The sequence below is a fragment of the Neofelis nebulosa genome, chromosome 3, assembly GCF_028018385.1.
Source record: "Neofelis nebulosa isolate mNeoNeb1 chromosome 3, mNeoNeb1.pri, whole genome shotgun sequence".
NCBI classification, from domain to species: Eukaryota; Metazoa; Chordata; class Mammalia; order Carnivora; family Felidae; genus Neofelis; species Neofelis nebulosa.
In genome coordinates this window covers 9,631,307-9,643,843 of record NC_080784.1, presented here as the reverse complement: position 1 = coordinate 9,643,843, position 12,537 = coordinate 9,631,307, and the positions used below count along the sequence as shown (strand labels likewise).

The 12,537-nt window shown below is 43.8% G+C and overlaps 1 protein-coding gene across 1 annotated transcript; it reads left to right on the top strand.

Moving 5' to 3' along the window:
- The first annotated feature begins 260 nt into the window (after window positions 1-260).
- AGA (aspartylglucosaminidase) lies at window positions 261-11,171 on the top strand. The gene is made up of 9 exons (XM_058719933.1): window positions 261-457; window positions 2,246-2,399; window positions 3,169-3,281; window positions 4,575-4,687; window positions 6,117-6,231; window positions 7,182-7,257; window positions 8,101-8,208; window positions 8,921-9,054; window positions 10,525-11,171. The coding sequence occupies exons 1-9, from the start codon at window positions 331-333 to the stop codon at window positions 10,623-10,625; spliced, it is 1,041 nt and encodes a 346-aa protein (XP_058575916.1). The 5' UTR covers window positions 261-330; the 3' UTR covers window positions 10,626-11,171.
- Window positions 11,172-12,537: the final 1,366 nt, after the last annotated feature.

The following is a 12,537-nucleotide window of genomic DNA, read 5'->3' as shown; positions in this document are numbered from 1 at the left end:
TCAACACAGGACTCAGTCTGCCTTTACCAACGGGGACGGCAATCATTCGGTCAACTCGAAGAAAACACAAAACCCGGAGCACCTGAAGGGTCCCCGAGCACCGAGCCACAGAGCCCCCAGGCCAGGAACCTCCGGGGGTGCCGCGGCTTCCGCGGCTTCGGCGGTCCCGCGGCGGCCAATCTCGCGAGACCAGAGGGAGCCCTGACCGCGCCCCCGAGGGAGCCGCCGAGCCCGGCGGCGGGAGGCGGGGCGCGGCCGATCACGAGTTCCGCGAGCGCGGCCCCGCGGGCTCAGCGGCCGCTCCGGCCTCTCTCCGCCGGGCGCGCGGCCATGGCGCGGAAGTGGAGCCTTCCTCTGCTCCTAGTGCCGCTCCTGCTCGTTCCAGGCCTCGCGCGCAGCTCCAGCCCTCTGCCCCTGGTCCTCAACACTTGGCCCTTTAGGAACGCGACCGAAGCAGGTGCGCGGCGGCGGCCGGGGGCGGGGGCTGCGGCCGGCGGGCTGACCCCTGGGCGGGGACCGGAGCCTCACCGCTGCGCCTGTTGCACTGGACCCTTACGGAGTCCTCCCTGCCGCGGCCGCTTTTTACGTCCTCACTTCGCATTCCGCCTCTGTTCAGCCCCGCGCCCCCATGCTGTCCACCCTGCTGCTGCCTGACCCGCAGCAGTTAGGGCCTTTCTGCTGGGACTCCTCCACGGGCGCCTACGCGGTCTTGCCTGACATCCATACTGCTGTCACGGGGGGGGGGGGGGGGGGGGGGCTGTCTCTTGTCTACTGTTCTACTTCACCTTTCTAGCCCCTCGGATCTCCCCAATACCATGAGCTCAAGTGCAGCTTTGCAAACGGCTATTAATTTCCCATACAGACCCTTTTTACATTTACTTCGTTGTTCTGTGCTGACATTCTGTATTTGCCACCTGCCGTAGAGTTTCAATCCTGGTTGGCCATTAAAATCATCTGTGGAACTTCCCGTGCCTGAGCCCTGCCTCCTGAGATTTTGATTTAACTGCTGGCAACAAGACGTTTGTTTTGTTTCCTTTAAAGCTTTCTAAGTGATTTTGATTTGCAGCTAAGATGGAGAACCACTAAGCTATCACCTCTTTCGCGGTTTATTGCTCTTAATGCCCAGTCTGCGTGAGGTGCCTATCTACTGATCTGTGCTTTCATTCAATCCTGTCCATGCCATGAACTTGTCATTTATTCATTGGATTGCATATGTTTGCCTCAGTCATTCCAAGACCTACTACCCCAAGAGTAATTTCCGACCCCCCACCCCCACCCCGTCTGAGGCTGCTGGTACAACTCACTGGGGCAGAAGTGGCTCCAGAGCTTGGCGGACATAAGTTTGGGTGTTAGAGGCAGTGCATCTGATTCAGAAAAGGCGGAAACAGGCTGTGAGAAAGAAATTCCCGGCCTTGAAGCCATGATGAGAGAAAAAGTGCAGTGGCCAGCGCAGGGGACATATAAAGGTTCTCTGTAGTGAAAGGGGGAGCTTCTTGAAAGACACTTTCAATTCTATAGGTCCAGTGGTTAATACTTAAAAATGACCCATAGTAGCGCCTTCCCTTCAAAGAGTTCTGTTTTTATTAGTAAGACATTGACCACCAAAGATCTCCCCCACCCCTTGCCAAGGTTCAGGGCTCCAGAGGACAAAGCAGTTCCAGTTGTGTGACCTTGAACAAGTTCCTTAACCTGTCTGGGTCTGTTTGCTCCGACTTAAAATGAGGAGACTAATTGTACAGTACTTACCTGAAAAGCTATTGTGCAGATTAAATGGATTAAACGCTGTGAAGCCCACATTGTAATTATTTGCTGTTAGGAAGTGTTATTGAGACTTGCCATGATTGATGTTACCTTAATAAAAGTCCTCGTGTATATTTTTAATAATCTAATGATACAGAAGAAATTTATAAGCCCGTGGTTTAATGAACTTTCAATTTAACTGCCTTTTAGTGGCTTCAATTATAAAATTGAAGGAGAGAAGACATTTCTTACACAGCATAGAAATATTAGTAGGTAAAAAACAAAAAACCCTCACTTTACATCAATAGTGTTTAAATTCTTCACAGTAAATAGTTGCATTATACAATTTGTCTGTATCACTCATTTAATAAAGTAAAATTCTGTTTAAGGGTAAACATGGAAATATTTTTTTAGATGAGTGCTCAAAACATTTCTGGTTTGTTGCATTTGGCATTGGAAAAAAAAATCAATATATAAACCAGCACTCCTGGGATTTGATTAACAGCGTGGAGGACATTAGCATCTGGAGGCTCTCCCTTGGATGCAGTTGAGCAGGGCTGTGCTGTGTGTGAGAGGGAACAGTGTGACGGTACCGTGGGCTTTGGAGGGAGTCCTGATGAACTTGGAGAGACCACACTGGATGCCATGATCATGGACGGGTAAGAAATCTTCACCCCATGTTGAGTCACACTGATCAGTCTTCTACTGATCTACTTGCTTTTATTGAGAGCAAGACGGACGAATATGTAAGTTTCATCAGGTCAGAACCCCTAGCTTATGGTACCCAGCCTTTCCAAACACAAGTTAAGAGAAAGTCATTAGAATAATAGAAATTTCACATGGACGCAGTAGTCTCCGTAGAACACATAGAATCCCACACTACAGAAATACGTCTCTGAGGTGGTAAACAATCACTTAACTGACTTCTATGTACGGTGTGGTTTGCATGGCCTGAAGCCTTAAAACTCTTTAGAAGCCATGTTTAAAAATCGGGGGTGGGGGGCGCACCTGAGCGGCTCAGTCAGTTGAGTGTCTCACTTTGGCTCAGGTCATAATCTCGCAGTTTGTGAGGTCAAGCCCCACATGGGGCTTGGGGCTGTCAGTGCAGATCCCCCTTTGGATCCTCTGTCCCCCTCGCTCTCTGCCCCTCCCCCGCTTCCACTATCTCAAAAGTAACAACAACAAAAAAGCTATGAGGAACTTTGAATTGTGGTGCTGTTGGAGTATGCTGTAGGTTGATTTGCTGTTTGTTCCTTAATTTATCTGATCATGGGAATTTGTATGCACTTCATGGATGTGGTATCATCTTTACGTTAAGACAGTGGAGTTTATCCTACAAAGCTATTGCTTGGAGTAAATCAATGTAGTTTTTATCTGTGAACCTGAGAAAGTAGCTTAATAAATCTTACTGTGCTTCTTTTCTTGCAGCACTACAATGAACGTAGGAGCAGTGGGAGGTCTCAGACGAATTAAAAACGCTATTGGTGTGGCACGGAAAGTTCTGGAACATACAGCACACACGCTTTTAGTGGGAGAGTCAGGTATATTTTAGCTACACTGGAACTTTATCTAGTCCTTTGTCTATATTCCTCACTGTGAAAATATAAAATAGTAGATAAAAGCCAACGCAAGGTCAAATTCTAGCTGTTTTGCTTAACATCTATTTACCATCAGATAAGTTACTTCTAAATTCACGCTTTTTTCATCTGTAAAATAGGGTTTTAAAAATGAGTTCATTATCTATGGGGAGATAATTGCTGGATGGAAATATGAGTCAACATCATTTCTCCTCCTGAACTAGTTGCACAGAGCGCAGAGCATTCTTAACATCAAAAGATGAGCACCAGCGCATTTTTGTCCCTTGCTTGAACGTCTTCCAAGTTATATGCCAAAAATCATACCATGATCTATAATCAAATATACTTTAAAAAATTTTTTTAACATTTTTTTAAGTTTATTTTTTTTATTTTGATGAGATATAGAGAGCAAGTAGGGGAGGGGTAGAGAGAAAGGGAGACAGAATCCAAAGAAGGTTCCACGCTGTCAGCACAGAGCCCGATGTGGGGCTCAAACTCATGCACTGTGAGATCATGACTTGAGCTGAAATCAAGAGTCAGATGCTTAACCAACTGAGCCACCCAGGCACCCCCAAAATACTTTTTTAATATATTTTTTTAATGTTTATTTTTGAGGGGGGGAGGGAGGGGCAGAGAGAGAGGGAGACACAGAATCCAAAGCAGGCTCCAGCCCTGAGCTGTCAGCACAGAGCTGGACATGGGGCTCGAACTCATGGACTGTGAGATCATGACCTGAGCCAAAGTCGGATGCTTAACTGACTGAAACACCCAGGTGCCCCCCAAAATACGGTTTTTAATGTTGTATTAGCTAATAACTCCAGTAGGTGTCCTTCAATTGTGCCGAAATCCAGAATTAAAAACTGCCTGACAAACAAAAAGGTCTGTTTGTTACTCATGCATAGAATCCAGTTGGCCCCTTGTGTGGGGTCTCAACACTGGGTATGGCGCCCTAGTTAGAACAGTAAGATTCTGTGTCGGTGAGCGGGGTGCTTTCCCTTTTGTGATGTACAGGAAGAGGGATTGTGAAGGGGGTGGAACAGAGAACTGTCACCATACGCACCCCAGGGTGTCAAGAAGATCAGTTGAAACTGCCTTAACACCGTTCCCATCTAAATATTGCTCTGAAAGTCTTTGCGCGACCCAGGATGGTATACCCCACTTAAGAGACCGCTAACCGAGAACACTCCACGTACATGTGTTTTCTTTAGAAAACCGTGCTTAACTAATGTACATTTTCCTTCTCTTCCTAATCTCCAGCCACCAGGTTTGCTGAGAGTATGGGCTTTATCAGTGAGGATTTATCTACCAATACTTCCCGAGCCCTTCATTCAGATTGGCTTGCTCGGAATTGCCAGCCAAATTACTGGAGGGTATGTAGACATAATTCTTACAAGCAGATCATTAGAAAATACTCAGTGACATCCTGTCTGTCCTCTGTTGCCTAAGGTGCTGGTTATCACCCTGGCTGCACTTTAGAAACAATGACTGAAGGTGACTCTCTGGGCATGGATGTTCACGAACGTTCCTTAGCTGCTTCTCATGCACATCTCTGGTGGAAAACTCCTGGTTCCTCGCAGTAGCTTTCAAACTGACGGATGTGCCACAGGAAGAGGGGGCGTCCTCAGTCAGACCTGCTCTGCTTGTATTTCCTTGTGACAGAAGGTTCCAAGTCTAAAAAAAATCAAAGTTTGGAAATCATTCATCTAGAATATGTCTTACATTTTGTCTATGTGGAGTATACTCCTTATCTTACCCTTATTTGACTGGATCTATACTATTTGGTGTCTAGTGTGTTACTGCTGGGATAATTTATCCTTAAACCACTGGGACTTTGAGCATAAATCAGGTTTTCTTTGCCATCCAGAACCCTTCTGTGGCCTGCCTTGGTCTCATCTGTTTCTTCCCCCAAATCCTAATTACGTTTGAGTAACTAAGGAGTCCCTGGGCTTAGTTAGCATCTAAAAGTGGCAAATGGATAAAACCAGGTCAGGGGAGGCACTAAGTGTGCTAATGAGTAAGACATAGGTAGTAGGTTTCTTGATCAAATACTAATCCACATATACAACCTAAATTAATGGATTTGGATTATTTTCTTGTGTCTTTGTGATCCACAGAGGAATCGACAAGTACAACTTAGAATATGTTCACACAAACCTAGCTTTGAAATAAAGAAGGGTTTTGGTTTTTTTTTTAATTAAAGTTAATTTATTTATTTGAGAGAGAGAAAGAGAGAATCCTAAGCAAGCTCCACACTATCAGCATGGAGCTGGATGCAGGGCTTGATCTCACGACCAGGAGATCGTGACCTAAGCTGGAATCAAGAGTCAGATGCTTAACCGTCTGAGCTGCCAGGAGCCCCAGAAATAAAGAAGTTTTTTAAAATAGATTTTCCTTTAAATCTCAGAATTCTTCATTGGCCAGGGAACAAATTCTGAAATTTAAAGGTAGGGCTGTGTACCTGATTCCTTTGAGGATTAAGATCTAACAAAAAAAAAATCTTCATTTGTATCTGCCACTGTGCTGAGAACTTTAGCCATAGAAGGAGAAAACTCAGGGATCGTTTCCAGACATAGATGTCTATTATTCTACGTTATGTAATTCTGAGATAAGACTAGGTATTAAATAGAATTATATCTATCTGTTCACATAAGACTCAGCTAATCTTTGGTTTTTAATTCATAGCTTTCTGTTACCAGACACCCTTTTGGTTTCTTGCTCATGTTTAGTCATTGTATGGAACTGCTTGCCAATTTCTAAAATGAACTTTCCTAAAAAATAAAACTTAAATCTTGTTTGCAGAATGTTGTGCCAGATCCTTCAAAATACTGTGGACCTTACAAACCACCTAGTATCTTAAAGCAAGATGGTCCTACCTATAAAGAAACAGGAGATAATTACAGTCATGATACAATTGGTAATTTGCCTTTTATATAACTTTTAGGGTTAAAGTTCAGCCTTTTTTTTTTTTTTTTAATTTTACTTTAGAGAGAGAGAGACCATGTGAGCCAGGGAGGAGGCAGAGGGATAGAGATAAAGAATTTTAAGCAGGCCCACACTCAGCTCAGAGCCCAATGCAGGTCTCAATCCCACGACCCTGGGCTCATGACCTGAGCTGAAATCAAGAGTTGGAGGCTTAACTGACTGAGCCCCTAAGGTGCCCCAAAGTTTGGCCATTTTTAATTGCCTTCCTGTAGTTCTTAACTTCTTTATCCCTATTTACAGTGCCAGATGGTGATTTTAACTGTTTTAACTGCTAAATAAGCGTGCACACACATTCTTTTCATCACATCTATTTACATTTTGGTAAATTACTTTATACAGGGCTCCTAACATCTAGTGATTATCCACTTGTAGATTTTTAAATCTTTATTTGATATTTAGTTGGGTTTTTTGTAGTTTTTATTTATTCATTTACTTAAGTAATCTCTTTACCCAACATGGGGCTCGAAATCAGGACCTTTGGATCAAGAGTCACATGTTCTTCTGACTGAGCCAGTCGGGTGCCCCTATTTGATGTGTAGTTAGTTCTTTAATAATTTTATGTTGTTTGCCATATCTGAGCTATAATGTTGAAAATTTCCCTTATTCTATATCAGTGATTTTTTTTTTTGGAATTACCTTTGAAAGGTAACTGAGTAACTTGAAGAGTAAGGATATGGAAAGTCTGCCAAATGATGCTGACACTGGGTTCTGAAACAGTACAAATGACACAGCCAGTATAAGTTTCAGTATTCCTGAGCTTCCTATTTTCTTCTACCTGAAATTAATGAATGAGGATATTTATATTACCAACAGCTCAATTATTTCTTTATACTTGAGGTAAACCTCAGAGTTGATACAATGATTTTTTTTTTTAACTTCTAGGCATGGTTGTAGTCCATAAGATGGGGCGTACTGCTGCTGGTACATCTACAAATGGTATAAAATTCAAAATACATGGGTTAGTGTTTCGAAAAGAACAGATCTCGCAAATATGTATTGAGTGTAAACCAATATGTGCAAGGTGCTAACGGGAGATGCAAAACATAAAGCACAACCCTACCCTCACAGCTGAGATAAGTAAATGTGAACGAAAATAAATTAGTACGTGCTAAGTGCCACAGGAGTGGGCGTCACAGTTAGTGCTAGGAGCTCAGGGATGGGAGTGGTGCCTGAGTAAGCAGGGCAGGCAGTTGGGGAGACCAGCAGAGAGATGCTGGGGGCTGAGCCTGAGCCTCAGGAGGGGAAGGGAGCTTGAGTAGTACACGCTGGAGTTCAGGGCTCCCCCTGGAGGGGAGAGAAATAGCATGAATGTCGGGTACCTGGGAGGAGGACCGGAGCCAGATTTCAGAGAGTCCTGAGTCACTTTAAAGATTTCTGGATTTTGTTTTAAAATAGCAGAAAAACACTGAAGGTTTATTACAAGGAAAAACCTTGGTAAGATTTTGGCACGTCAGATAGAAAGCAGGAGTAGATTATAGACGAGGAAAACCACTTTGAACCTATTGAGATAATCCAGAAATCTGATGATAAAGGATAGTAATAATTGAACAGTCACTGTAAATCTGTGCCATCCTGATATATAACCAACTGGTATCCAATTCTTACATAATTAGGTTTATGGAAACCTTAGCTGAAAAACTAATGAAAATCTTTGATCTGTGTGTTCTGATGAAGAATTTACTTAAAACGATCCTGAGTGGCGAATTAGAAACATCCCCTATTGTGGAAACCTCTCATAAAACAGTGTGTGCATGCACGCTCGGTCTCCTGTCCTAAATCACTGTGCTGTGCCCTCACACAGTCGAGTCGGAGATTCACCGATACCTGGAGCTGGTGCCTATGCCGATGATACCGCAGGAGCAGCCGCGGCCACTGGGGATGGGGACATCCTGATGCGCTTTCTACCAAGGTGTGAGTCCTCACATCTCTGACCCTTGGAGATCCTTAGGGGAGATGTTGTCTGTCAAGACAGAAAGTAATGGTTTGTGCCACGCAGTCTGATTTTCTGGGTACCAGCCCTGCTTAGAAATCCTACCTCCACACTCTCCACCTATCATTTTTGATGATAATTTAAATTAAGTAATCATTGTCCTCTGAAATAGAATATTTCTTGCTTTACTTCACAGATGAGAACACTTATGATGCATTTAAATAATTTATGCAAGGCCACTGAGTAAAGGAAGGGTGATAATTGGCGATAAAAGCGGGGAAGTCAGTCACGGTGTGCAATTAATTACTGAAAGATGATCATTACGACTGGATGTTTTGCACATGCCCGGTATTTCTCCCACTGATTGTAGCCCCATTTCCTGTTTAAATAGAACCTCTCTTTTTTTTTTTTTTTTAATCACTTCTGGCTGTTGTTACTGGATAGTAGTTACTCAGCCAGAGCCAAAGATAATAGTCCTCATCTGAAATTGAGGGACAGATTAGCTGAAAAGACAGACATGGGGTCAAGGTTTACTTCCTTTCGTGTTGATGCTTTCACAGGTGCTACCAACTTCTCTTTATGTATTACATCACACATGTGACAGCTCGGATGGTTTTAGGTGTCTTAACTTCACGCTAACACCCTTGGACTTTGTTCTGTGATGCTTAAGTTTCGCCTCTGTTTAAACCAGCTACCAGGCTGTAGAGTATATGAGAGGAGGAGAAGAGCCGACCGTAGCTTGCCGGAAAGTGATTTCAAGAATTCAGAAGTATTTTCCAAACTTCTTTGGGGCTGTGATATGTGCCAACGTGACCGGAAGTTATGGTAAGTTTTATGTGGAATTCGTATTTGTGTGAACTTGTAAATGTTGTTGCAAACATACGCTAAAAAATACTCTGGTGGATTTTTGCTGCAATACAATGGAAACAGGGACCGTATCGGGCAGGCACCAGGTAAATGTTAATTGTTGATCCGTCAAGACCCCCAGAGTCCTTAAATATACCTAAACCCCCCCTTTGGTTGACTGCTAGTGGTTATGACCTACTCTTTGGCTCTTAATTCTTATCTTTGACATTGGTCCTACATCAGGTTTAGCTTCAGCTCCAGGACATGCTGAGATGGGCTAACTCTAGTCAGATGCTTTTATTAATTCGAGGTCGATAGGGACAAATTATCTTCCCTGCTTCTTTTCCATTCATTATATTAATGTCTCAGTCATTTAGACCTTCTTGGGGCTCCAAGGTACAAAATGTATTACTAATTAGTAAACCAAAGAAGTTGGCAGAATTATTTTTGCACGGCATTTGAGGCATGTCCTTTGCTTCATTTACTTTCTATATGAGCCTATCACCGTTTCAAAGTGTTTCAAGATCAACCACTGCTGCTTCTCATTAGTGCATTTTCAGATGGGGAAGAGATACAGCTTACTGATCAATATAACTTATTAGGTTAGACTGCTTATTATTGTTCTTTGATCTTTTCCTTCCCACAGTTCTGTATTTGAAAAACTTGTTTGAGGAATTCCTTATTCTTTTTTAAGTACTGAGATACCAAAGTCAATAGACGTTATGGGCGGGCGGGGGAGAAGGCTTCACATTTAAAGTAAGTCGGTTTGATTGATTCAGTGTTAAGAAACCGTAGAAGGCTCAGAGTTGGATTTAACAAGATGTAAAAATGACAATTATATAATGGTAGATGAATTTAAAATTGACTCGTTCCTTAAATTATTGGCATTAGAAGAGGCCCCTGCAAGGTGTTTGCGGAGGGGGGGCGGGGGGAGTGACGGGGAAGAAGCCCCCTATTGCCATAGGGGTGTGTGGCTGGTAGGGCAGCAGGGAACCGCGTCAGTGAGGCTAACTGGATTAGACACAGAGTGTCTTAACAAAGAGCTCGTCTGGCTTTGCGTGGGAGTAGAAAAGTAGGAAAGAACAGGGAGAAAGGGGAGGGGAGGATTAGGAATGGATCATGGTCACGTCCTGGTGGCTAGGGAAATAAAATGTGAAGCCCTTGCCTAAAAAAATTATTTTTTGCCAAGAAAAGGATATGAAAACAAAGTAGTGGTAGCAATGACCGCGTGCGTGCCTAGAGTCCCAGATCAGCCTGTATTCTGAGGTTCAAAGAAATGGCTTTCTCTCACGGACCGCCAGCTAGTCCGTGCACAAAGCATGCTTCTGCGTGGCTCTGTTCGCGTTGGGTTCACGACCGCCAGCAGCAAGGCGAGGAAGCTACGCGTGTATTGACCGTACTCACGTGCGTTCTGTTTACCCGGATAACTTTCTCTCTTCTTGGCCCCAGGTGCCGCTTGCGGTAAACTTGCAACATTTACTCAGTTTAGTTTCATGGTTTATAATTCTCTAAAAAATCAGCCGAGTGAAGAAAAAGTAGACTGCATCTAATCCTTCTCGTCTGTCAACATCTCTGTTTAAAGAAGAAACAAAGGCTGAAGAGGTCGCGCACCGTCCTCCTCTCACGTGCCTCGTGTATCCTACCTTCTCTGCGCAAGAGAAGCGCAAAAATAAACGTGCGCTGAATTAGCACTTGCGGTTTCTACATCGGAAACGTTTTTGATGATCTTTTTATCTAAGCTTTGTATATGCCCTGAACATGAATGTGTGTGTGTATTTTCTGTATGTTTAAATTTTAAGTGATACTTGGATCTCTGCTAGTGTTTCAAGACATTGCAACTTTGGGGATTAATTTCCCTAGTGACATATTGAGGCCAAAAGGACTAATGGGTGTTTGGACACTTAGTAATTAGCATACCCAAGTTTTTAGACTCTAAGAACAACCTAACAATGAATCACAGCATGATTAGTCCGGATTCACTTTCATTACCTTACAGTGATGGGTCTCTTATCACTGATTATCAGTTTTACATAATGCTCCCTACTGACTGGAAGAGGAAACAATGCTGTTAATAATAAAGTTGATTTCTGCATGTATTCGAAAATATTGAGCAGTCTTCTGATGAGCAATTGTGTTAATTTTTTTTCTTTTTCTTTTCCTTTCCCCCCTCTGATGGAGTTCTTGGCGTGTGAAGTTTTTTCTCCAGAAAAATCTCTGATCTTTTAGCTACTGATATCTAGTATGATAATTTGTTCTGAACATGTTTTCTGGCACTTGAATGATACTATGGTGTTACGAATCTCATGTGTAGAGGTTGGTGATGGCACTTAGAAACAGGCAATGGAGCGCCTGGGTATCTCGGATGAGCATCTGACTGTGACTCAGGTCATCATCTCACAGTTCGTGAGTTCGAACCCCACGTCGGGCTCTCTGCTGACAGCTCAGAGCCTGGAGCCTGCTTCAGATTCAGTGTCTCCCTCTCTTGCTGCCCCTCCCCTGCTTGCTCGCTCTCTCTCTCTCAAAAATAAACAACAACAACAAAAGAAATAGGCACTACAATGGCGTCTAGCTTGGTATTGTTTTCGTCAGCATTCAGTCAACTATCTGGCAACGAGAGGTGCACACGTGCCTTTCTAGCATCATCTTTTCCTTCAAAATCATCTTTTACATCGGGAGTCATTCTTTTTTTTTTTAATTTTTTTTCAACATTTTTTATTTAGTTTTGGGACAGAGAGAGACAGAGCATGAACGGGGGAGGGGCAGAGAGAGAGGGAGACACAGAATCGGAAACAGGCTCCAGGCTCCGAGCCATCAGCCCAGAGCCTGACGCGGGGCTCGAACTCACAGACCGCGAGATCGTGACCTGGCTGAAGTCGGACGCTTAACCGACTGCGCCACCCACCCAGGCGCCCCAATCGGGAGTCATTCTTAAACCTGTATGTACAATATTCTTCTCAAAGCGTAGTATATCTGCTCTGATCTTTTTCTGCACTCATCGTAATATGCAGTGTTCTTTATAACTTACTTAGGGCTAGAAACCTATAGTTTTCAGAATGCTTTCAGGTCACCTGTTCTCAGACCTGGCCTGTATAATTGCCTGGAGAACCTCTTCACAAACACCCTCAGCTCGAGCTGTGAGAACCTGACTAACGGCATCTTGAACCGATCTGCCTTGAGGACCTGTGTGTGACCCGAAGACTTCTGGAACACAGCCCCAGCCCCCCCCCGCCCCCCAACACACACAAACACACACACACACACACACACACACACGCACACATTTTTTTTGGTATAGTCACACCTTAAAGTACATCCTTGGGGCAAAACATCCTTGATCTGCTCTGGAGATGGGACCACGATGCTTAAACATTTCCTTCTGGGTGATTCCCCCAGCCACTAGGGCTGTAAAAAGCAGTTTTACAGGAGGTGGGGTTGTGAACCTCTGCTTATCTTGCAGCTTCC